The 23877-nt window shown below is 34.3% G+C and overlaps 1 protein-coding gene across 1 annotated transcript in view; it reads left to right on the forward strand.

Moving 5' to 3' along the window:
• LRP1B (LDL receptor related protein 1B) overlaps positions 1 to 23877 on the forward strand; it is a 584315-nt gene that overhangs the window by 386383 nt on the left and 174055 nt on the right. Inside the window, exons 35-40 of the mRNA XM_075711708.1 lie at positions 7050 to 7184; positions 7594 to 7723; positions 12521 to 12647; positions 12803 to 12954; positions 13246 to 13370; positions 16455 to 16826. Coding sequence (XP_075567823.1) covers positions 7050 to 7184; positions 7594 to 7723; positions 12521 to 12647; positions 12803 to 12954; positions 13246 to 13370; positions 16455 to 16826 — 1041 coding nt within the window. The remainder of the gene's footprint in view (positions 1 to 7049; positions 7185 to 7593; positions 7724 to 12520; positions 12648 to 12802; positions 12955 to 13245; positions 13371 to 16454; positions 16827 to 23877) is intronic.

Below are 23877 nucleotides of genomic sequence, written 5' to 3' on the forward strand. Positions count from 1 at the left end.
GAAATAAAACACCAGTTTTCAAACCTTCTAAATAATTACAACTGTATTTGAAGGAACTGGAAGTTGATGGTCTGTTACAATGTTAACCTCTATCTATTTATTATTTATAGTAAACAGAAAAATATGTATTATGCATATGCAGATTGCACAGGCAACACTATCTGCTGTTTTTCAGTGGAGACATCACTAAGAACTTGAGTAGGAAACTGGTGGTTTTAGAGAAAGTGGTAATAAATCTGTAGGAAAGCAGGTTTCATTAGTTCATTTTTCATAGAAAAAAGCTTGTTCCTGTCATGACATTTTTTCCACTGAATTTTCTTAGTCCTATGTATTGTACCTAGCAGGTGGTTTTGACAGCTGAGCAGGATGGTTTTCTTTCTGTCCAGTAAAGCTTGGCCACTTCACTGCAGTGTATAAGCCAACTCTGTATCTGCTTCTTCCTTTTAGAAGCAGATGCTCTAACAGCCTGAAAAACAGGCATTTCTATCTTAAGTACACTATGTACCTTTCCACTGCAGTGTAGGAATAGGAAACAGTTTTTAGTTTAGATAGCTTCACAAATTTCCTGTGAAATTAGGAGGTTTCTCTTTTGCATACACATGAAAGAAAGTAGAAAGAAATTAAGGATCAGACCCTGAAAAGTAGTTGGGTACATCTCCTACTGGTACTAAAAGGTGTCTGAGTATCTTCAAAGGCATTAGGAATTTATGGTTAATTTATAGACAATAAAAAATCTGTGACCAAGTACTGACCTGAAAACATCTTGTATCATAGTTTTAACCCATTAGCTCCTTGACCAGCCTTCCTTCTAAACTGATTTTCTCATGAGCTGTTTTTGTTACCCATTGAGTTTACAAACTAGCAGATTAGAAATAAAAGTTATCTACGTTATATACATATGGACATTGGTTTCCTGAAACATTCAATTATTTTGTCATACTCCACTGTTTTTCATTTTGAAATAAATTCTGCCTGGGAATTCAGCATTGAGAAATCCTAGGTTTTTGCTTAAGTATATGTTAATATATGCCTTCATATTAAAACCAGACCTTTTTCTGCTCGTTCTGTTTGACTACTTCATCACACAAATATCACTAATCTTTTGTTAACAGGTTAGGGGTTAAACTCATTAAAGTCTTCTCTTCTTTTGGCCTGCCTTCTTCACTGATGCTCTTGTACCTCTACTCTGCCTAGTAAAATTCCAAGTTCACTTAACATTTACAGTGCCCTCATAATTATATATTTTGCTTTCAAATCAGTGACAGCTAATGTTCAGAGCTTTCATTATATCATAGGTATAGTTCCGTCACGGTCTACTGAGACATAAAAATCCCTTAAAATCCAATGTCTTTATACACATATCTTAGATGGGAAAGACTATGATACAGATGTTTTCATCTATTTCTGGAAAGATACAGAATGATAGAGAAGTGGTAGCTATGCATGTTCTTGACAGAGAGTACTAAGACGATGCACTTAGGTTTTCCAGGCATTATATTTTTTTATTATAGTATACTTACCTTAAAAAATAACATTTTTGAATTCAAGTTCTTGCAAGCTTTGCAAAGTTATGATTTGTAATACAGAAATCTGAAATTTGACCTTTTTGTTCTAAAATACGTATACTAGGATTTTATTGGGGGTTTTGCATCTTGTGTTTTCTTTGTTTTGGGGATTTTTTTTAGCATAGACTACTTATAGGATATGGTAGCTCCTACCTCAGAGTGCTTTGTTTGGACTTCACTAGTCAATATCAAGTTAATACTTTGGAAGAATAAGATGCATGTACTAATTTTTAGCTTTTTGGAAAAATGAGATTTGAGGAAGGATGAAATTGAGTGAGGTTCGCCAACTTGCATGATGATCCGTTACAGCACAGGGAACATGAATACGACCGAGTGACAGATGCGTTGCTAAACATGAATGTAAATCTTCTGTAGCAGTGAAATTACAAGGGGATTCTGCGTCATAAAAAGTTGCAGTACAGCTTTCAACTGCTTTTCAGCTTGAAAAGCAATTGTTTTTCTTATTTTGATACCTTCCCTTGAATTTTCTGAATTAATTCATAAAAGCTTTGTTCATCAAATATGTTTCAGAAGGCAAGTGGAGGTACTTACAGATTTCATCTTGGGTTTTTTCACTTAGTGACTATTGCTTGCATTTCATTCTTAATTGTGAAACATTCCCAAATTCTGATCTACTCTCAGTAATTTTTAGGTATGCAAAGTGGCTAAAATACATTAACATATGCTACTAGTGTGGCATATCACAGTTAAAAGGCTTACGGCAATATTTTTTGCAGATACAAAAGGGCTAGAAGATAAATGCACCTTTTTTCTCCCTATGTCCTGATACTTCTAAATTTTCATTAAAGAACTACAAGAGTAGTTTTGGCCTTTGGACTTTTTTAGAAGTTGTTGGAGAGTGGGGTTGCAGGTGCTATTTAAGACATAAATTTATAAAACTGTGATCCTAGTAGCCTTTCATTTCTGTATTCTTAAAGATAATGGCATTGATTCTTCCCTGCTGCCAAAGACCTCTTCACAGTGTGTCAGGCAAATGCCCATTGTTTTTTCCTCTTGATATTATTCTACAAAGCTCACCATACTTGTTACCCTAGTATCTGGTTTGCATTTGTTGAAATCATTATTTCACATGGTGGGAGGTACTCTGTACTTAGCTTGGTCTGGTTGCAGGAGAATCTGCATGGCAGAGAAACACTACTGTATTTGAGATACTAAGGGCATTCTAAGTCTTGGAGAAATTAGAACATCATGTTTATTTGCAAAATGATGGTCTTCAAATTGATGGGTAGAACTATGTCTCCAGGAAAGTGTTTCTGTTCATCAGGAGACACTGTCTTAACTCCTACTGACTCAGAGGGCACAAACTACTTAATGAGTAGTAGTATTTCTGTCTTTTTGAAGTACAACAATGCAGAGCAGTTACATTAATGTTTTCATTAGTGCCAAAAAGCCTCCATAAAGGTGAATTAATAGTTAAAATTGTTGATTCTTTTGAAAGAATACAGTATTATTGCTGAGCCCCTTTCAGTTCTTGCAGTAGTTCATCTCAGAAACTGCTTAAGATTTGCAAGATTTTGCCTCTGAAAAGCCCAGTCTTCCCAATCCCTCACTCAGTTTTGCTGAACTTATTGGGAGCTGGGAACCCAGAGGTGCTCTGTCACGTATTTCCCCCCCCTTTTGTCTCCATCTTCTGTCTCCCTCTTACTCATGCTATCATTGTGCCTCCAGGCATTTGTGTCTGTGGTGTACGTACAGGTGTGCGTAGGTGGGAGGAGAACAGATTTTACTGTCTTTGTTGAAGTAGGCATTTTGCACATTTGCAGACTAAGCTGACAAGGCCTGGCAAAAGGGGTAATATTCAGCAAATACTTTGTATGTTGAATTTTGAAAATTTGAATTGGCAAAATACTAATGCATCAAATGGAATTAATGTTCAGTGTTTGCTGATAAGCTGCCTGTGGACTGTAGGAGTCAGTGTGAGGCCATGGTTACTACTGCTCACCACTTAGCAAAATGCTTGTAGAAGCTGCGTAAAGATGCAGACAGTTGTTTCCCATTTTGTGGTGACTGTCGTTTCCAGGTAGTAATTCTCTTCTCTTCAGATTACAGCAATAGAATGGATAAATAGATACTGAAGGCTCCAGATTGAATATAGGCCTTCTTTCCATCTGTTTGAAGCCAGAACTGACTTAAGGAACCAGATGCTGAAAGGAGTTTTCATCTCTGTCTCTGTTATTTTTCAAAGTAATTAGGAAAATAAAACAGGTTTGTGCGGTTATATTAACAGTGCTACCTGACAGAGACAGCACTGACACACAGATCTGTGAAAACGTCGTCCACTTTTATGAGCGAACAGACGACAGCAAAATAAAGGCCAATTGCTTAACCTGAATTCCTCTTAGCTTGTTCCACGTGGCATGGGTCTTCAGCCATTGAGTCCTACTGAGAATGTTACGCTTTCTTGAGATACAGATTTGATTATTAGCAGAAAGGAACCCGTAGAAATTGCTGTCTCCATAAAATGAGAGGGGTTTGTCATTTGGATCATACCATCTGTATCCAAGTGCAAACTGAAACTCAGCAAATGTTGTAGTATTATCTGTATTTGAAACCCACAGGGATCTTGATTAGTTTAATGAAATTTAATTCTGTGGATATTTTCACACCATAGAGCACAAGAGTATAGGCTTTTTCTTTTCTTAAGCTGTCGTGAAGTACCTGAAAATCAAAAAATATTCTCCAATGTAATGTACGGAACATAGTGACTGAAAAGTTTTGCATCACTGTGAATAAATAACCTTTACCAGTACTTCAGAAAACAATAGGTCTGTTGTCTTTTTTTTTTTTTTTTTTTTTTGCCTTGGAGCATCTTTGAACAATTATATCAAAATGTCATAGTCAATACATTTTACAGCTATGTTTAATGAGGATTTAATTCAGGACACAAAATGTAGGCAAGTAAGGTGTAGGACTGTAAAAGAATATGAGAATTTTAAGGAAATTACGTGTTAGCTGCGGTTTAATATCAGTGTATGGTTGGGTAATTATTGTCTTTGCATATTCAACCTGTTAGCACTTAGTTTTAAGGATACTTTCTAGAAGCAGTGAACTGCATGTGCTTTGTGAACTTCCTCCAACACAGCTAATATTACTTGTGTTTCCCTGATTACTTCCAGTCCCAAAACTACTTCTATAGTTTTTGTTCGTAGAACAGATTTGTTCTGCTTAAAAATTCTGGTCATTTTACAGGAAGACTACCAACTAAATAAAAATCCAGGTTGACTGATGTTAAAATAGTATCCCCTGTAAAATTTGTCTTGAAAATGTGTTTTCCTTTATTATTGGGAAGTATTTTTATATCTCTGAAGTTACATCTGCACATCTCTATGGTTTTGTATGTCCTCACCCTCCTTTTTTGTACGTGTACATAATGATTAGCTGCTCTCTGCCTGTTTATACTCAGGTCAGATATAGTGTGTATTAAGGAAAAATGTTGATCATTAACAAAACAAAGCTGTGTCACAAAATACTGCATTTTACAGAAAATAAATTAGTAATTTAGATAGTTTTTAATGGTTGTATGTAATGATATATTTTAAAGAGAAATATGTCTTTTAAATTGGTTTTATCTCTTTAATATGTGATTGTCTGTAAGCAAATCCAGGTAATTCAGTTGTTTGAATTTTTGGCCTACTGAAAAATACTATTTTAAGAAATAGTCATTTAAGTCTTTAATGTGGGAAAACAGCATTACAAAGTCAGTTGTACTATATACATTAAGATTTAGTCATGGAAGTGAAACCACAGAGATCTCTGTGTTCTTATAACTGAGTTTCTAAGCTGTTATATGGATTGTTTCTCACGTGGCTGACTTAAATGGTCATAGTATGAATACAAAGTGGTTTATTTTTATGGAGATGAGTTAAACTGGAATATGAAATACATAAATTTCATTTGTAGAATGCCTTATCCAGTTGGTAAACGTAATAGATAGAATTTTTTTTTTTATTAACTATATACTTTCAGATAAGATTTTGTAGTAATTCTGTATATCTCATATTCCACTGAAGGCTATTTGGTATACACCTGCACACAGTCATAGATCAGTATCTTATTGTTGAATGTATGTACAGCTAGTATTAAGATCTGTGTAATTTTCGTACTCATTTGAAATAAGTAGCAAAATACATGTCTCCAGTATGTGATAATCAAACTATACATTTGGGACACTTGAAGTCAGAATTTGTCATTTGTTTTGTTGTATGCTATTTCTTCCAAATATAATTTGCCAGAATGAGAGGTGGTGTGGCTAGGGTTCTTGAGCATACCAGACTGTTTTGGTCTTGGAATTGACTTTTATATGTGTAAATTTTGTTTCTTTTGTTATTTTATATATTTGTATTTTCTGTGTATTTTATACATTTGTAATATGTATATATTTGTATATAGAAATATGTTATATAAAATACATATCTATGCACACACAGTCTTATGGAATTAAAAGCAGATATATAAAGTATGAAAAAAATAAAGAAGGAAAAAATATTATTTATCTCTGAGCAATGTCTTTCCCAGAGAAAATAGCTCACTCAGGAGGTCCCCAGCTGATGACTTTGAAACCAGAAAGTGGATTGCAGCATGGCTGTGTTAACTCACAGCTCCGTCAATCGAAACACAGAGAATTCTGCTTGAGGGATGTCATCATTTTATTTGCCCCATCTCTTTATCAAGGGTACTTTGTGGCAACAGAGGGGAGTGCATGTCTGTGCCTTGGCCACTCCAAATTCTGAGCCTGGCTGGTGAGTTTAAATGGTCAGTGAAAATAGGTTTGTACTCTCAAACTAAGTGGCGCCTCTCTTCTGCCTTATGGACAGCCAGCTGCAGCAGAATGGCAAGGAAGACAGCTGAAATGCCCTAAAACACCAAAAAAGACTCTTAGTGAAAGCTTTTCAGGACATTTAAAATAAAAAATGAACTGTGGGTAGGGTCAATTTTTTATTCTTTTATCAGTATATCACTCTCAAATGTCACTTTTTTTTTTTTTTTACTAGTGAGATTTTTTTATACTGCCTAATTTCAATCTGTATGATTACTGAAGGAAAAAAACTGTATAGGCAGCTTTATACTGTAGTTTTTCAGACCTCTAAATATTTTGGAATGGTGATTAAGAAAAAAGTAAAATGTTTTCAAACAGGTATTCCATTAGGAAAAAAAAAAAAACCAAAGCAAGACAACATATTGTCTGATTTTTGACAGGGGTAGTGGCTTCCATCTGTTGTCATGGCCCCATTGTGTTATATGTGCAATACTAAACAACCAGTAGAAAACCTAGTATTCTGCTTTAATTATTATAAACAAAAAAAAAGGAACAAGGAATTAAAGATGATAGTGTTGATACCATTCTTCTGTTTTCTCTGACACATATTAAGAAAGTTATTATTGGCAGTTTTTACAGTTACTGATGTAGATACTTGGACTGAAGGAACTGAATTAATCAAAAAATCCTTGCTATGTATTTTATAGGAAATGATACAATCTATTGGACAGACATGGGTTTCAACAAAATTAGCAGATGTAAACGAGACCAAACATGGAAAGAAGACATTGTTACAAATGGTTTGGGAAGAGTTGAAGGCATTGCAGTGGACTGGATAGCAGGTAGGTCTTAACCTGCTTCAGGAGTTGTCATGTTTTCTGACAGTATGCTCTTGCATCTTCAGGTCAAGACTAAATAACTTGTTCTTCTTTCAGCTCTAATTTCTAATATTCGAAATGTCTAGATTTTTTTCTCTGAAGATACCACCACTGTTTTTTTCCATTTTACTACAGACAGAAAAATTATTTAAATAGACACTATTTCTTAGGTGGGCAGTCTCAATGGTGACAACCACGAATACAAGTTTATACTTTAAAATGGAAGGCTGAATAGGACTAGAAATTACAAATATAAGATACATATAAGTTAAAAGACAGCATTTAGTTTCTGGTCATAACTTATGCACTTAAGATTTAAACACTTTTCAAGTAGTCTTTTCTTTTTGCAGTAACTTTAAGGTATTTTTCCTAGGTAACATATATTGGACGGATCATGGCTTCAACTTAATTGAAGTTGCCAGGCTCAACGGCTCATTCCGATATGTAATTATATCCCAGGGTTTGGACCAGCCAAGATCTATTGCGGTACACCCAGAAAAAGGGTAACATGACTACGGCTAAATGCCTTTCTTCTAAAGTTTGCATGCTAGCGCTGATGCTCTTATCTAAGTAAATCAAGGCCTTCATTCTAATAGATAAGCATTTAGTAAAACCCAAAAGGATTGTATTGGAAACTATTGCACTGTAACTAAGCACAAGTGGAAGGAAGTGTTATTCTTACCATACGCTGAGTTTTTTCATTGGTCTCTGTATATGCGACATACTGTACTTTATTTGCAAAACAGTTTTCATTTTCTAAGACAATCATTTCAACTGATGTTTAGACATTGCTTGGAAGCGTGCTTAAATCTGTTCTTAAGTTTTCAGCAAATCCAAGGAAGTCACATTAGCTAATGAAGACCTTGATGTCATGATGAAATCATAGAACAGTGTAATTCTTGATACTTATAAATTCCAGTATCATGTAAGATGCCACTACAACAACCAAGGACATTGCCCAGGGTAGCTGAAAGTAATGTGAGATTAAGCATGTGGGTAAGAGAGTAAGGGTTGTCAAAAATGACATCTGTATTCATCCAACTGTTTGTCGAGAGTAGGGGCTACACTGCAGCATTAACAGAAATAGAGAACTTTCTGTCCCCTTCCAGCTCCAAAACTATTGTTAGCAGAGCTACAAGTAAAACAGCAGCAGTAAATTCTGCAAAGAATTCTCATCTTTTTTTCATAGGAATATGAAATGTACTTCCTTAGGAAAAGGCATATAAGCAAGACTCAGTGGATTTAACTGGTACATTTACTTCGCTACAACGGAAGCTCTAAATGCTGTGTATCCAAAATCTTAAAGAAATACTTGAGCAACTACCTGCCCCCAAAACCAGAGATGACACTGTGTAGCTCATTTTTCCCAGATTCAATCAAATCAGTATCTTACTATTTTCAGGAAAGCAGTCTCTCAGAGGAATTTGCAGCTTCTCAGTGAGGCCAGATTGATACCAGTGATGCAAAATGCTGTTTAGGTCTTTGCCATGATTTCCTTTATGAGAATTTAGAGATAGTGATTTGTGTATTTTGCAGACTGGAGCATTGCAACTGAACGTCTTTACGAAAGATGATGAAAGCAATAACAGGTTTTATTTTCTGCATAATGTAATAGCTTTTGCCACAAATCATTACAGCTGTGTTCATACAGCACCACTGGTTGCTTGGCAGTATCTGCTAACGGTCTAGGATTAACGCTGTTCTTCAGAGTAGGATCTTCTCCAGATCATACTCAGGATCTGGCTGAATTAATTGTAATTTTGTCCTTAATGTACCAGAATATCTGTGCTCTTCTGTTAGAAAAAATTAAAAAAACCCAAACAAACAAACAAAAAAAACCCCCAAAACAACCTTTTGAAGGTAAGTACACAGAAGCTTGATAAAATTCTTCTGACCAGAAGGGTAGACCAGACTTATTCAAAACAATAGCTAATTTACAGTGTAATTTCCCTCAACATGTATATAATGTATTTGCTATACACATATACAGATAGGTTTTCACCCCTTACATCAAAGGAAAGGAAAAGCCCTCATGAAGTCTATGAGGACTAAGTGCAATAGATGCAGTTTCTCTGGAGAATCCTTAGATATTAAAATAATGTGAATTATATAAAATTATATAAAATCCATTATTTTCAACTAGAAATGATAAAAAGTGTAATCAACTCTTCAGCAGTTTTGGAGAGGGAAGACGGGTTGCAGCTGAGATCCAACATTTAACAATTGCTATAGGGAAGAGTAAATGCAGAACCCTTGACAGAATAATATGTAATACTGCTATTGATAGAAAAGTTGCTTTTTTACTGAAGTGTGGAATTTTTTTTTATTTTAATGACAATATTTTCACATGATGCTTTCTGACTCAACAGTTCATGGTTTTATTTTACCAAAATGGTAAGTGTACACATATCAGATGAAATAATAGCCAACAATATTAAAAAGAATCTTTGGAAAGAAACAATGCCTGCTTTTAAGTTAATGGATATTTAGAGATGCCACTGAACCATCTTCTTAGGTCTTAGACTAGTCTAATGCCACTAAAAAGCAGATATTAATAAAATGTGGTTAAAATATAATTTGGAGGAATTTGAATTATTGCACTTGAAACAAAAAACCAGTAAAGATGACAAATGCTAAATGTAGAAATTAATTCAGTTGTGCAACATTCCTTAGATGTTGTGTTCTTGTTGAGTTTTCTAGTTAGTTTTTAGATATGTTTAGAATGCTTAAGAAAACATAGGAAGACAAGAGGACCAGAGATTAGTAATTGTTTTATAGGTCTGGCAGAACAGTGTATCTTCTGTGAAAGTAGGTAAGCTTCAGCTTAGTAGGTAAGCTTCAACACTGTGCCACAAAATGATATCTTGAGATGTCTCCAATCAAAGTTTCTTCATGAGAAGGATAGCAATGTTTTGCTGGTGAAGTACAGGTATACCTTTCTGTGGGAAGATTAAGGCCTTTTTACCCTCTGCGCTATTGTCGTATCTCTTTCTCTTTACGAGGCAAAACTTTCAAAGGTTTTCTTCCCTCCCCTTGCCCTGACTTCACATTCTTCATTTCTCTTGAAGCTTGAGTTGACAGCTATTAGAATGGAGAGGAAAATAGCAGTTATTAGATCTTGTTGAATCTGCCAGTTATACCAAGATAGGAAGCAGCCAGCATTCAGCTGGTTGGTAACATTATTTATTGTTACTAAGGAAAAAGGTAAGAGCGTGTAGTCCTACAGAGGAGTGTCTTTGCCCCTGATCAGGTGTGCATATTCATATAACATACCCTTTTTGAAAGTTGGTCCTAGGCCAGCATCAAATTTTCATGACCTGCATCTCCATGTCAGCTGTGTAAATTATATATAGGATAGTTCTAAAATAAGTTGAGTTGTAGTTATTCTAGCATTGCAGTATATACACCAAATGTGTCGGTAGCATATTGCTGCCTACAAAGGTCCAGGAAACAAATATTTTAGATGGTACTTCCCAGACCTTTTGAGAAGATATGGGAATATCAAGTTTTTCTATACTAGTTAATAGTTTATATTAGTTTATATATCAATACCTTTGTAATCATTAATATTCTAAGGGAGTATTAACTAACTTGCCTTACATTTTTGGCAGCTATTCAGGATTTTCTTTGGAGGATTCAAGGTTCATTTAACCTGCTAATTATGAATTTTATTTTTTTTTTCCCCTCAGAGTAACTAGTCTAAGAAAAGAGCACAGAATGTTTAATTCAAGTGTATTGAATGCCTGCTTTTCTGTAGTCAACATTTAGTTGATATCTTGCGTTAAGAAAGTACCTGACTAGATGCCTGAAAGCAAGCTCCGTTCTGTTTAGAGGGGCTGTTAGTAATCTGGTTAAAGTTGTATTAAACTTAAGCAGTGATGGCTGATATCCAGCTGGTTAATAGTGTCTATTTTAATATTTCTAAAACATATTTTTAATTTAGCTAATATAGCACTTCAATCTCCTAATGTAGTACAAGTTTTATAGTTGGTATTCATGTTACTGGTTGTTATGTCAAGAAGTGTGAGAACAAGTTCATTTTTATTATAGCCAGAAAGCCCTACAATTAGAGCCAACGTAAGGTGGACATTGTTTCAGAAGCTAAATTTTATGAGCTAATTATAGGATCCATATTTGTTCTCCCCTCTCCCATTTTTATCCCTCTTTATTTCATGTATCTGCAGTCATCCAATCAAATATAGCTATTTAACAACAGATTGGTACAACGATATCACCAGACTCAGGAGTAGAACTGGTTAGTAATGCACAGAAGACTTTTGTAATCTTTAAACACAGAGTAATAGGTACATTCGACACGGAGAAAAACAATGGACAATGGTTTTGTATGTTCGCTTTGTGTACAGAGTATTACTAAACAATGTTTTAGTGTGTTCTTGTGACTATTTGCTGTGCAAATGTTTCTCTTCAGGTGACTAGTAATATGCTAGACCTCAATTATGTTATCTTAGAAAGAGATTTCTTGCTGAGAATGTATATATGTGTGTGTGTGTTTATAATATATTTTAACACGAGTATATATGCATACATATATATGTTTGTAGACACATAGACCTTTACTTAAAGCTATTCCGTAGGTTACTGTTTGGTAAAGGAAGTGCTCTGTGTAGGTTAACTGGCCTCATTTTGCTATACCTAAAGCAACAGACTGAGAAATAGGAGGTCAAGGCAGAAGTTTGACCTAGCATCTTATCCTGAAATAGTGACGTTACTGTACCAGTAAGTATACAGTAATATAAAATTAGATCAGTAAGTTGCAGATTCTTCCCATGAGCATTAGGGAGAATAGGAAAAATATTTTCTTCCCAAATAAAATCCCTCTGCTCTACCATTTCCCACAGTCCTCCTCAATGCTTCATATTCAAAGCATTTTTAAGTTAGACATACATCTCTTGTATTATCGCAACATTTGTTAGTAATTAGATGCGAGAGCTTCTGTTCCAGTAATTTTTTTTTTTTTTTCTAATTGGCTTTTATTTTTCCAAGCACAGAGCTGAATTCTTTAAGGAATAGAACTACATAATGACTGATTGAATACAGTTTTAAGAATTACTTCATATAGATCATTTGCAAAAAAATCTCTCAACAAATTGTTCTATGAAACAAGTATTATGATACATTTAATCTCTTAAGATTATTTAGAGATGTCGGCCTTATCATGTTTTTTAAATACTTATTTAATGGTAATGGTGCATTTTGTTTGCAATTGAAGTACAGTATTACATATTTTCAACTCTTATTTTGATGCTGAATTTTAATTGGTAATTTCCACAACGTTTTAGGTATTTATTTTGGACAGAGTGGGGACAGACTCCTTGCATAGGCAAGGCACACTTAGATGGGTCTGAGAAGGTTGTGCTTGTGAGCCTGGGGATTGCGTGGCCTAATGGGATTTCCATCGACTATGAGGTTAGTTCCTCTGTCTTCCAGTATATGTTAAAATGTGCAGTGTTTGGTATGCTTCATTAAAGCCAGGTGGGTCTTCCACTTTGATGTAATCGCAATAACTCTTAATTAAATACTTGGACAAGACTGTTGATGTTTCCTTTAAAATTAATCTTTAGGAAAATAAATTATATTGGTGTGATGCTCGTACCGACAAGATAGAGAGAATTGACCTTGAGAGTGGAGGGAATCGGGAGATTGTGCTGTCAGGGAGCAATGTGGATATGTTTTCAGTCGCGGTGTTTGGAGCTTACATCTACTGGTCTGACAGGTAATTTATTTTTCATAAGTATTTGAGTCTCAAAATGTTATTTCAGTGCCAGGTGCTTCGCTTTTGTAGGATTAGCCATTCCTGAGCAAGGTCACAGAATGGATCGCAGAAAGCTATGCAATTTCCAAAGAAAGGGCATTTCTGAAGCTGAAAGCTAAAGCATATCAGTGTCATAGATGAGCACAGGTCTCTTCACCTTCTGTTAGGTGAACTCTCTCCTGCCCTTCAGTCATTTGTTTGGTGTGAATTAGTTGAGGATTGTTGATGAGGCGTCTTCAACTTTTTTGGCAGAGCACATGCAAATGGCTCTATTAGAAGAGGCCACAAGAATGAGGCCACGGATGCTGTGACCATGAGGACTGGCCTTGGAATAAACCTGAAGGAAGTGAAAGTCTTTAATAGAGCACGAGAGAAAGGTTGGCTGTTCTTAAGGATGCTATTAATTGTTTTAATATCACCTGCTACTTTTTATGTATTTTAAAGCATTCCAAAAGTTAAGTAATCACTGATTTTATCTCTACTTTTTATTATTTAAGTTTTTTTTTTAAGCTAAAATTAATGTACTAAAGAAAACATGTAGTATAAATTCTACAAAAATTCTTCTGAGTGTTTTAAGGAGAAAATCTAAAACCAAAACACTTTCTATCATTCCAGCTTTGATGGGTTTTCGTTGTTTTTTTTTTTAAAAAAAAAAAAAGCAAAAAAACAGTAGTAGGAATGAGAGGGACTTTGAACTGTTCTTTAAAGAGCAATAATCTCAGGCAGTCTCAGATTTCTATTGGAAAGCAAAACAGAATTTTTTTTCACAGCTAGATATTCCCAGCCTCTGTGTCTCACATATTTATGTCCTGAAATTACTTGGGTTTGGGTTCTAGGGTTTTTTTGTGTGGGAAGAGACCTTGTTAAATAATCGTATTTCCTTTATATTCAATTTGTTTAGCGAATTCAAGAGACAAAAGTTATCATATACTCTTGGTGATTTATGGTATCAATGGTTAAATTTTACTCTCCACTACCTGACTAAGAATAATTTTGCTTTTAGCTATCTTTTTCCTCCTAAAATTCTGGTTTTGAAGAGACCTTGAAAAACTTGTTTCACTGAGCAAAAGTGGTTACAAGTCTACAAAAAATGATGATTATTTCCTCAGAACAAACTGCTACCAGTCAATCCAGACAAAATTTTCTACAAATGTGTTCAAAAAGAGAGAGAAAAAAAGTTACTGTAATACAAGAGAAACTTTTTAATACAAATATATCTCTGGTGTTGGTAGCTCTCAAAAGTTGCTTTAATCAAAGCATTACGTACCCAAAGACCCTGTTTTTTTTATATACATCTTTCCTAAATAACTGCATTAAATGACACGTAAAATAAATCTGCATTTTGAAAGAAAGCATATTTAACAATCAATAAGAAAGACTGTCTTTTTTTTTTTTCCCAAGGGAATTTTAAATAGTTTTGAAAAAAATTACTTTGCAAACATATGTATATTAATTTTACTAAGAATTTCTGCATGTAATTTCAGAGTACTGTGGGCACCATATTTTGTGGATAAAAATAAAATCCACACAAAAATTTATCATGTCTTTTAACTAGGCTAGAAATAGTTAATGTCTGCTTGCTTGGAAGGGCTGCTTTATATTACAGTCTTAGGAAAATTGAACAATTGGATAAAAAAAAGCTTCTTTACATGTAATGATTTTTTATTGATAGCTTTAAAGACTTGGTCGCATTAGCAATAAGAGAAACGGTTACTGAGGCTAAAAATCTTTTGATGTTAGTTTGAAAAACATAACTGAATGATTTTTTAATACGTTTTTCAAATTTTACTAGGGTACAAATGGTTAATGTCTTTGGGAGGGGCTGTCAGTGAGCCAGGAGGACAAAAGGGAAAAAAAAGGTGAAAAATGTTTTTGGAATGTTTTTCTATATCACACTCTTATATATTTTTTTTAAGTTCGTTGAACTAGAAGTAGTTAACGCTATTTTAAAAAATGTAATTAGCTAGCTTCCTGACCTTCTATTGTTAAAACAAACAAGCAAACCAACAAACAGAAAACCCCAAACAAAACAGGAGAGAACCCCAAACAAAAAGCCAACAACCTGTGCTGATTGTGATTAATGCTTTTTTTTCAAACACCTGTTTTACCCTTTCTGAGGAGCCAGTCCTGCAGTGCTATTTGCAAGCAGATTCTTATCCTTCATCCTATTTTACATACCTGTGTGCAAGGACATGCCCTAACTACACTGAGTTCAGAATTGGCCATTTTAAAAGATATTTACAGCTGGTGAACTGTGGAAGCATTGAAGTTTTCAAAGAGAGATTTTAGAAGCTTGAGGATCTTTTTCATGTATTTTCCTTTCTCTTCTCAACCTTTCATCCTTCCAAACAGATATTAACTTTTCTAGCCTAATAAAACTATAAAAGAATCTTTAAAACAAACCAAATGTAAAAATGTATACAGTTAAATCTCAAAATGTTTTTATAAAGGAATATGTCTCATGTAACTTTGCCTATGAACACAAAATTCAACATTTCTAATTTGAAGTGGAAGTTAACTCTCATCCCCCATTATTTTTTCTTAAAAGTATCTTCAGCTTGAAATGTAGCAGTTGCACAGTACAATCAACAGTACTTTCAGACACTACGTATTCCCCAACAATTATTATGGTTTTCTACCTGAAAACAGTATATTTAACATGTTTTCTTTCCTTCACTATGTGGAAAACTTTCAGAAATGGGAAAATGATGATATATATAAAAGAGCTGAATTGTTACATGGAAAGTGCTGTCAGAAACAGAAACTAAATTATCTAAACCTAACTATAATAGTAATTCATACATAGACCAAAAAAGACAAGGGAAAATAGCTCCTAATTATTGACAATTACTGTAATTTTAAATATTGCTTGCAAGAAGTGTAGTTTAAGTCATTGAAGTTGCTAATTTGACAATGATTTCTTAATGGTATGCATTTGTCAGGGAGTAAGTTTTTAAAGTCAGGAAATTAGAAAAAAACTTTAGGAAATATCTTTAGGAAAAACAGGGAACTGGATTGACACAGTTTTGTACCTGTCAATATATATGTTTTCATTTTGATAGAAAGTGTCTAAAAACAGTACTGTATTCTGGTGGTGTCTAAATTTGACTTTTTGCCAGTAACAGGTGTTTTAAAAAAAAAAAAAAAAAAATCTTTCAAAGCACTTGAAACAGTCTCTAAGTTGTCAGCTGATTATGGAGGAATAACCCATTTTATCATTTTCTATTAATAAAATATATACTCTTGTGAATTGTTAATTTGCTCATTAGTTGTATTCTTTAAAATTATCTTAAGGTTGTGGTTAAAGTTACATTCCTTACTATTTTGGCCTTTGTTTTACTTGTATATATTGTAGAAACAGTTTTAAGAGAAGGATTCTTAGGATACATAAAATTACGTTTTCATTTAAGTTAGTTAAGTGTAATATTATAAAAGATAGATTTTTTCTTTTTTTTTTACAGGTACTAATGTTTGTGCCAAAAACAATGGTGGATGTCATCAACTTTGCCTTTATCGGGGAAATGCGCAGAGAACATGTGCTTGTGCACATGGCTATCTTGCAGAAGATGGAATTACTTGCCTGAGACATGAAGGTTACCTGCTGTACTCAGGAAGGACAATATTAAAAAGTATACATCTTTCAGATGAAACCAACTTAAATTCACCAGTAAGGCCGTATGAAAATCCGGAGTACTTCAAAAATGTGATAGCTCTTGCTTTTGACTACAGTCTGAAAGGAAGAGGTACAAATCGCATATTCTTCAGTGATGCACACTTTGGAAATATACAAGTTATTAAAGACAACTGGGCTGGCAGAAAAGTGCTAATTGAAAGTAAGTAAAAAAATTATTTCCCAAAATACATATTTTATTCAATAAACTTTGTTAAGGGAAAAGTTGATAATCACTTGACTTCATAGAGTAGAAAATGTCAATGACTGGTAAATGAATGGCAAAACATACTTAAGTATATAACACAATTATTGTAATTTATCCCTATAAGATACATTCACACATTATATTTAGAATTACAACTTCAAAATAAATTCTTTTATAACAACCTTACGATGCATGAAGCGTATTACTCAAAAACAGAAGTGATAATGACGGTGCTTAATTTGTATTACTGTAATTTTAAGGAACTTTACTGTTGAAACAAAACCTCATTGTGCAATGCCTGGAAATGAAAGAAGTCCCCTTACCCCATGAACCTATTGGTTGTTTATTTTTCTAGTTAGTGGGGTGAAGTACAGTAACATATCTCTGCTGATATAACCATTCGTCGTTATAAAATACTACAACCCTGGTCAGTGTGTCCAGTTGACTCACCCTTCTTGTAGTGAGGCCAAGAAAAGTGACTTGTGCTCAGTGATAATTGGAGGCAAATTCCAACCTACAAAATTGTCCGGTTTTAGTGGAGTCTTACTCGGTAGCTTTGCACGTTTACTATACCTTCGTTCACCACACTAGTAGGAGGAGTTGTATGAAACTTGACGGTTTTTTAGCCTCTGAATCCTTGAAGCCTGACACTGCTGTCAAGCAATTGACGCCAATATCGTCACCAAAGTCTTCAGGACAAGACAGAAAACACATTTTGCAGCTGAGGCCTCAGTAAAACCTTCTGAGGATCTGACACTGAAATCTTTATCAACAAAGTCTAAACATAACTTTAATACAAGGTGTACGTAAAAGGTTGTCATGGTTTTTCATGGTAAAATTAGAATTCAAGGAAAATCTGAATTCAGCTGTGTAAGAAACATATCCTTAATGCTAAACATCCAAAAATCTGTGCTACAAAAATCTAAATTCTAAAAACATCTGCTGTCTTTCATTTCTGTTCCAATTTAATTGTTCTGAAATATACAACAAACCTCCTTCATCTGTAGGCAGTTATCAGATGCATATATTTACTGTGTTTCTTGTTAGTTTTGAGTACTGTCTGGTTTTTTTGGAGGCTGCAGTTCATTTTGGTAACCATTTTCCAAAATGTCTGAAGTGTTGTATAGTTTTTGCTCCTTATGTTGTGCGTAATTCTCATCTGAATGTCGTACGTTATATTGCCTATGGCATTGCTACATTTACCTATTTGTTTGGGTCAAACAGTTTAATAGCAAGACCAAAGAAAGTGATTAGGAAAAATGGAAGTACATTTGATGTGGAATGTATCACCCTTTGCTGTTGGATATTAATGGGAATATCCTTAGAAAAGAAAGAAGTTAAACAGCTGCAAAATGACAAAATACTATTCTACAACTGACATTGGATAATTGTATCATTATGTCCCTCTGCACTGTGGTTCTGGGAAGGTATTCATGGTCATGAAAACTGTTGACACTAATGAATGGAGAAGCATTTTTCAAATATAATATAAGGCCTTTTTTTGCTTTGAGTTTTTTGTGTGCATATTTTAGAGGAATTAATGATATCTGTATTAAGATATGGTAAAGAGAAACTAAGCAATGTTGTCAGGATTTCTTATTACTCCCAGGAAAGCATTAAAACCTAGGGATTCAGAGTTGATGTTAGCTGTACAAGAAACACAAACGGCTCACAGAAATGTGCAGTGGTGACGTACAAGTACTGTTTTAACTCTGCTGTTATAGGAAGAGATTGAAAGTGTTACATGAAAAGCCACTGGAAATTTTTACATTTAAAATAAACAAAGAGGAGAGAGAAATTGGTGAAGCACCAATGCAGATACAAATTGTTTTTTTAAAAGAACAGTAAAGTATTCCTTATTACTTTATAATAGGTTGTACAAGAACTAAAGACATTCCATAAAGCATAGTTGAGAATTATACTTTTAAGAAATTGTTAGGAAGTGTTTCTACTTGTAATCCTAATATGCCCGATTTCATTTTTCATTAGCAGAGTCAGTATTCTGAATAATTGAATGTCAGATGAAATTTTCTATCCTTGCAAAAAATTTACTGTATATGCTTAGGATATCGTGTTTGTTTTCTAGAAATGCTTCAGTTTTTTTCATTGTAAATGAGAAGGGATATCACGTGCCAGTATGTGTTAGTTTATTGTTCCTACATATCCTTCCTTTCCACAGTCTGCACATGATTTTCTCTCACTGTAAACAGGAAACAGTTCATGAGGCTGCTTGATATAGTGGAATTATTTGACCAACAGTGATACCTATAAAGGAAAAAGCAGTGGTAAGACTGGTTGACACCAGTGATTCCATTCACTGGAAGACGTAATATTGTAAAATTTTCTGATTCCCATGTTAACTATATGTAATTACACAGAATTTATTAAATGGGATCCAGCTGAGGGATTTTAGTAATAATATTTCATTTCAGGATTAAAAAATAACATCTTTGGTGTTCATTTTGCTATCTTTTTCCTCCAAATTTATTAGTACGCATCTGTAACAAGTTTTACTTTCTTAGAAAGAGATTCAAAACTACCTTGGAAATATCTAGTGTGGTTCTAACAATTCTACAACCCCTTTCGACCTCATTAAGTTGAAGTCTACAAATCATGCAAACCTTAATTCATTATTTGACTCAAAGAGTGAAAATAGAGTACATGATATGCAAGATACTATTGTCCCAGATTTTTAATTCACTGAATGTAGATCTGCTCATAAAGAATCCATTAGCTGATGGGTTTCTACCTGACGGAAATCAGATATGCCACTCAAATCTAACACGTTATTGAACTTTTCTGCACATTAAAAACAGAGTTAAGATATATAAAGAGCCCTTTATTAAACAGGTTTCCAGTTCACTAAAAACAGATTTACAACTCTGGAGCAAACCATTATCTAATATGTTTTTAGCTCACTGAGAACAGATTTACTACCCAGAAACAACCCATTATCTAACATGTTTCCAGTTCTCTGAAAACAGATTTACAACCCATACACAAGCTATTATCTAACATAGTTCCGACTCACTGAATATTGATTTAGAATTCATAAACAACCCATTATCTGACAAATTTTCACCTCACTGAACAGATTTGCAACTCATAAACAACCCATTAGCTAACACATTTTCGGCTCAGGGAAAGTAGATTTACAGCATATAAACAACTTTATCTAACTTGTTCCAGTTCACTAAAAACAGATTCAAAACTCACCAAGAACCCAGTACCTGATAGGGTTCTGTCTTCAACAGGAAGAAACAATAACAACAAAAACCCAGTGTAGCATGTGCATAGTATGTCATATCCTCACACCTTTATTTTTTGTGCAGCGTAGGTTTTTGGAATGGATTCTTTCTTATCTCTGAACTCTACTGACAAAATGAGCATTATTTCCTTTGGTTAGTCGGTAGGGACTTTTTCATATTTTTATAAGTAACTTTATGGGGTTAATCTTTCTTGATTGCCATTTTAAAAATTTACCTTGTTCTTGGATGAGGTTTCCCACAAATATTCTTTAGGCTGATGAATTATCTAACCATTCAGTATCGCCCATGATTTTATTGCTATAGCATCATGTACAGTTTAACCTAGTCTACAGACATGTTTAAAATTAACTTAGCAATGCAGCTATTTTAATACCTATTTTAAATATGTTGTGACATGACTACCCTCTATATGATGTGTTTTGATCTCAGTCTTTCCTTCCAAAAAGAGTGTAAGAGGTTATTTTTTTTTATTGTCTGTCTTGCTTTAAGTACACACTTTGACAACTATCATACTATGAAGGAATGAGTAGGTACTTACTGTGTGGTCCCACCCACTCACTAATTTCTTTTTAACTTTCTACTTTTTGGTTGTAAACGTCAACCTTGCAGTTCATTTAACACAGGTTAGACTGCTTCTGCTTCTGACCTATAACCTAAGCTAGCTTATACATAGGTGTACTTTTGTATCCTGTTGTGTTGTAAAAGCTTCATGAACCCGTTAAGGCAAAAGGTTTGAGGACCTTGATGACATTCTTATTTTTCATTGTCAATGGTAGTCCTTTGTAAAACAAAACACAGTCACAGGGATTATTTGGGAAATTCATGCTATATATGTACTTTCTCTGTTCTTCCAGTTTGAGGAATCGTTCAGGATTGACTCTGCAAAAAGGAGTATTTTTCAATTTCACATAAGCTTTCTGGACCTTTAGATTGTGAGAACTAGTGCCTTGACAAATAAAATCCTAACTCAGTATTCTAGACAAGATCCAGAGAGATTACATATACTGTGGAAGTTGGTTTTCATTTAATTTTAGCCCCCGATAGGCTCTGTAGAAAATTGAAGAAGGCGTTAAATACAAAAGAAGGTAGAACAGGTAACAAATTTACATGGAAGTGACACTGAGTTTAAATCACTGTGTTGGGGTGGCCGTCTCCGAATAATCTTTCCAATTTCTGTTCAGCCCTACCAGAAGTAGACATTCTAACTGTTGCCGTCTCTCTGGGAGAATTTGTTACTGAAAACCTAGGTTAAAATGAGGTAATGGAGCAGTACACAGAAAGAACGAGCAGAAATCAGCAGCAGTTAAAGGCACAGGGTTATGTAAGGAGGTATTTGAAAATCTGACTTGTTCAAAATTGCTACAGGTTATCAGTTTCATTTGGAACAATAGGGTCTATTCTCCTCTCAGAGGGAACACAAGGGTGAGAATTTTACTCTCGTTTTCTTTGTCATTACTCACTTCTAGACAGAACAGCACTATTATTTCAAACTTCTGAACCAGTTTCTATAGTATTCAAACTGGAAGCCATTTCAAAGGCACTCTCATAAACATATATGAAGTACTTTAAATCTTTATAGATCTAAATAGACCTGTCTTCCATCTGCAAGTAATTTTAAAGTAGATTGAAACGACTGAAAATGAAAATGTTTCAACAGAAGCAAGCATTTATTTGATATATGAGATTTTTAATATTATGTGCTTATTCCTTCTCATACCACATCTCCCATTGACTGTTGTTTGTTTTGTCAACCAACAAATGGCGAGTTGACTTTCTTTTTAATGATGTGATGATCTGAATAGAAATTTCTTCTACATAGAATTAGAAGTCTCAGTTTCACCTAGAGAAAGTCAGTAAAAGACAGTATATTATTCACAAAGTGGATTCTTTGTGGTTTTAATGGAGCAAACAACTAATGGAAGCCTTAATTAAATTAAGATCATGAAGACCAGTATGCTAAACTTTTTGTTTCCTATTACGCATAAGATTATTACCACTGTGGATTGACCCATTAAGCAAAAAACACATTATATTGGATGAGATAGATGTATGGCTTTTTCTTCTATAATCCCCAAGATTAAGCCCTAATTCGCAAACCATCTGCTAAACTTCTCTTCTTTACTTCGATATCCTTCCTTCTCTGCCTGCCTAGAAGCAGAGTGCCAGAGGAGCGTCTGTTTTCCTTTCGTCCTTCCCTGGTGAACATGACATTGCAGATCAGCAGCTCTGAAAAGGTCTAAAATTTCTGTCAACTGAGAACGGAGAGAAGACCATCTTAAACCATCTCTCTGATAAACCATCTGTGTGAGCTATCTTCCATCCTAGTAAAAATGCAAATTAATATTAGCTGTAGACAGTGGATGACATGCTAGTTGATGACTAATTTGCAGTGGGAAACAAGCATTTCTGGAGACTGCTTTTGGTTTTCCTAATTTGTTTCAAAGCTTATGTTTATGCAAGGAAGACTTTTTTTCTTTTTCAAACTAAGTCTCAGTTTCTAAGCTAATAGTGCAGTCTTCTTTTTTTAATCATAGGTAGACGTTTGAGGTAATATATTCATTAACCAAAGCCTGCCTCGGTGTATCTGTAGAAAAGCAGTGCAGTGTTCAAGTAGGTTTAGTGTAGTGATACAACGCTAGAATGAAGAGCAATGAAGATGTTAGAAAGTAAAGAAGAGAGAGGAGAAAGAAGGGGGGGGGGGGAGGCAAAAGAAAGCAAATGAGAAAGAGGAAAAAGTATTAAGATGAGATACACTCAATGAGCTGTTTTTTTCCTAACTGTGTAAACAATGGCGCTGAGACATTTTGCTGCTGTAATGTCTTTCACAGCACAAAAGGAAGTGTTGTGTGAAAAAACGCTGCTTCTGTTTTGAACTTTAGGCGTTAGTGTCTATAGAAGGCAAAAATCTTTTCACTGCTAACATGGAGTGTCAGATCCTGTGATGTATTGTAAGGCTTTTTACAGTTTGGATCTTTTAAAGGTGTTCCAATGTGTGCTACTATTCTTTCTAACTAAATGGGTCCAATTTAACTGTCAAAAAGGCATTTATGTTCCCATTTCTCTTACAGAGCATTAAATTTGGTACATTGTATGAGGTGCCTTTAGTTTTGGAGCTTTCTTCTCCAGGAAAGAAATTTTTAATCTGTTAAAAAATAAATACTTCAATATAGTTGCTTTTCATTTCATAAATGAATTGGATTCATTATGATTGTATATGTTGGAATATAGGTCCAGTGATTTTCCCTTTTTAAAGGAGAGAAAGTGAGAGGCTATTGTTAAGTCTGGGATGTTTAAGCAGTAAAAACTAAAATTTATTATTACAACTGCTGCTTTGTGAGCGATAACCAAAGTGTCTGGTTTATTACTTTATTTTGTTTCTGGATGTGGCTGCATATTAACAATTAATGGGTACAGTTTATGAGCTGTTCAGTAAATTACTGTTACTATAGGTGGATAAAGTTTACTAACTTTATATTAAGCAGTTGTTATTCTAGAAATACGTATTTCTGCACATTTCATCCTTTGTTTAGCTGTTCCTGGTTTGAAACTCTGAGATATATTCATGATGGGAGCTGACGTACACTGATCTTTCAGTTCAGTATGTCCCGAGCATTCCCAGCCTCAGTATTCAGGAAAGGTGCTTCTGCCTATTAAACTTGAGATTATTCATGAGGAATTAATATTGTTTGTGACTGCTTCAACATTTCACATTGCCCTTAAATTTTTATTGATGTAAA

The sequence above is a fragment of the Pelecanus crispus genome, chromosome 5 (assembly GCF_030463565.1).
Source record: "Pelecanus crispus isolate bPelCri1 chromosome 5, bPelCri1.pri, whole genome shotgun sequence".
Classification (NCBI taxonomy): domain Eukaryota; kingdom Metazoa; phylum Chordata; class Aves; order Pelecaniformes; family Pelecanidae; genus Pelecanus; species Pelecanus crispus.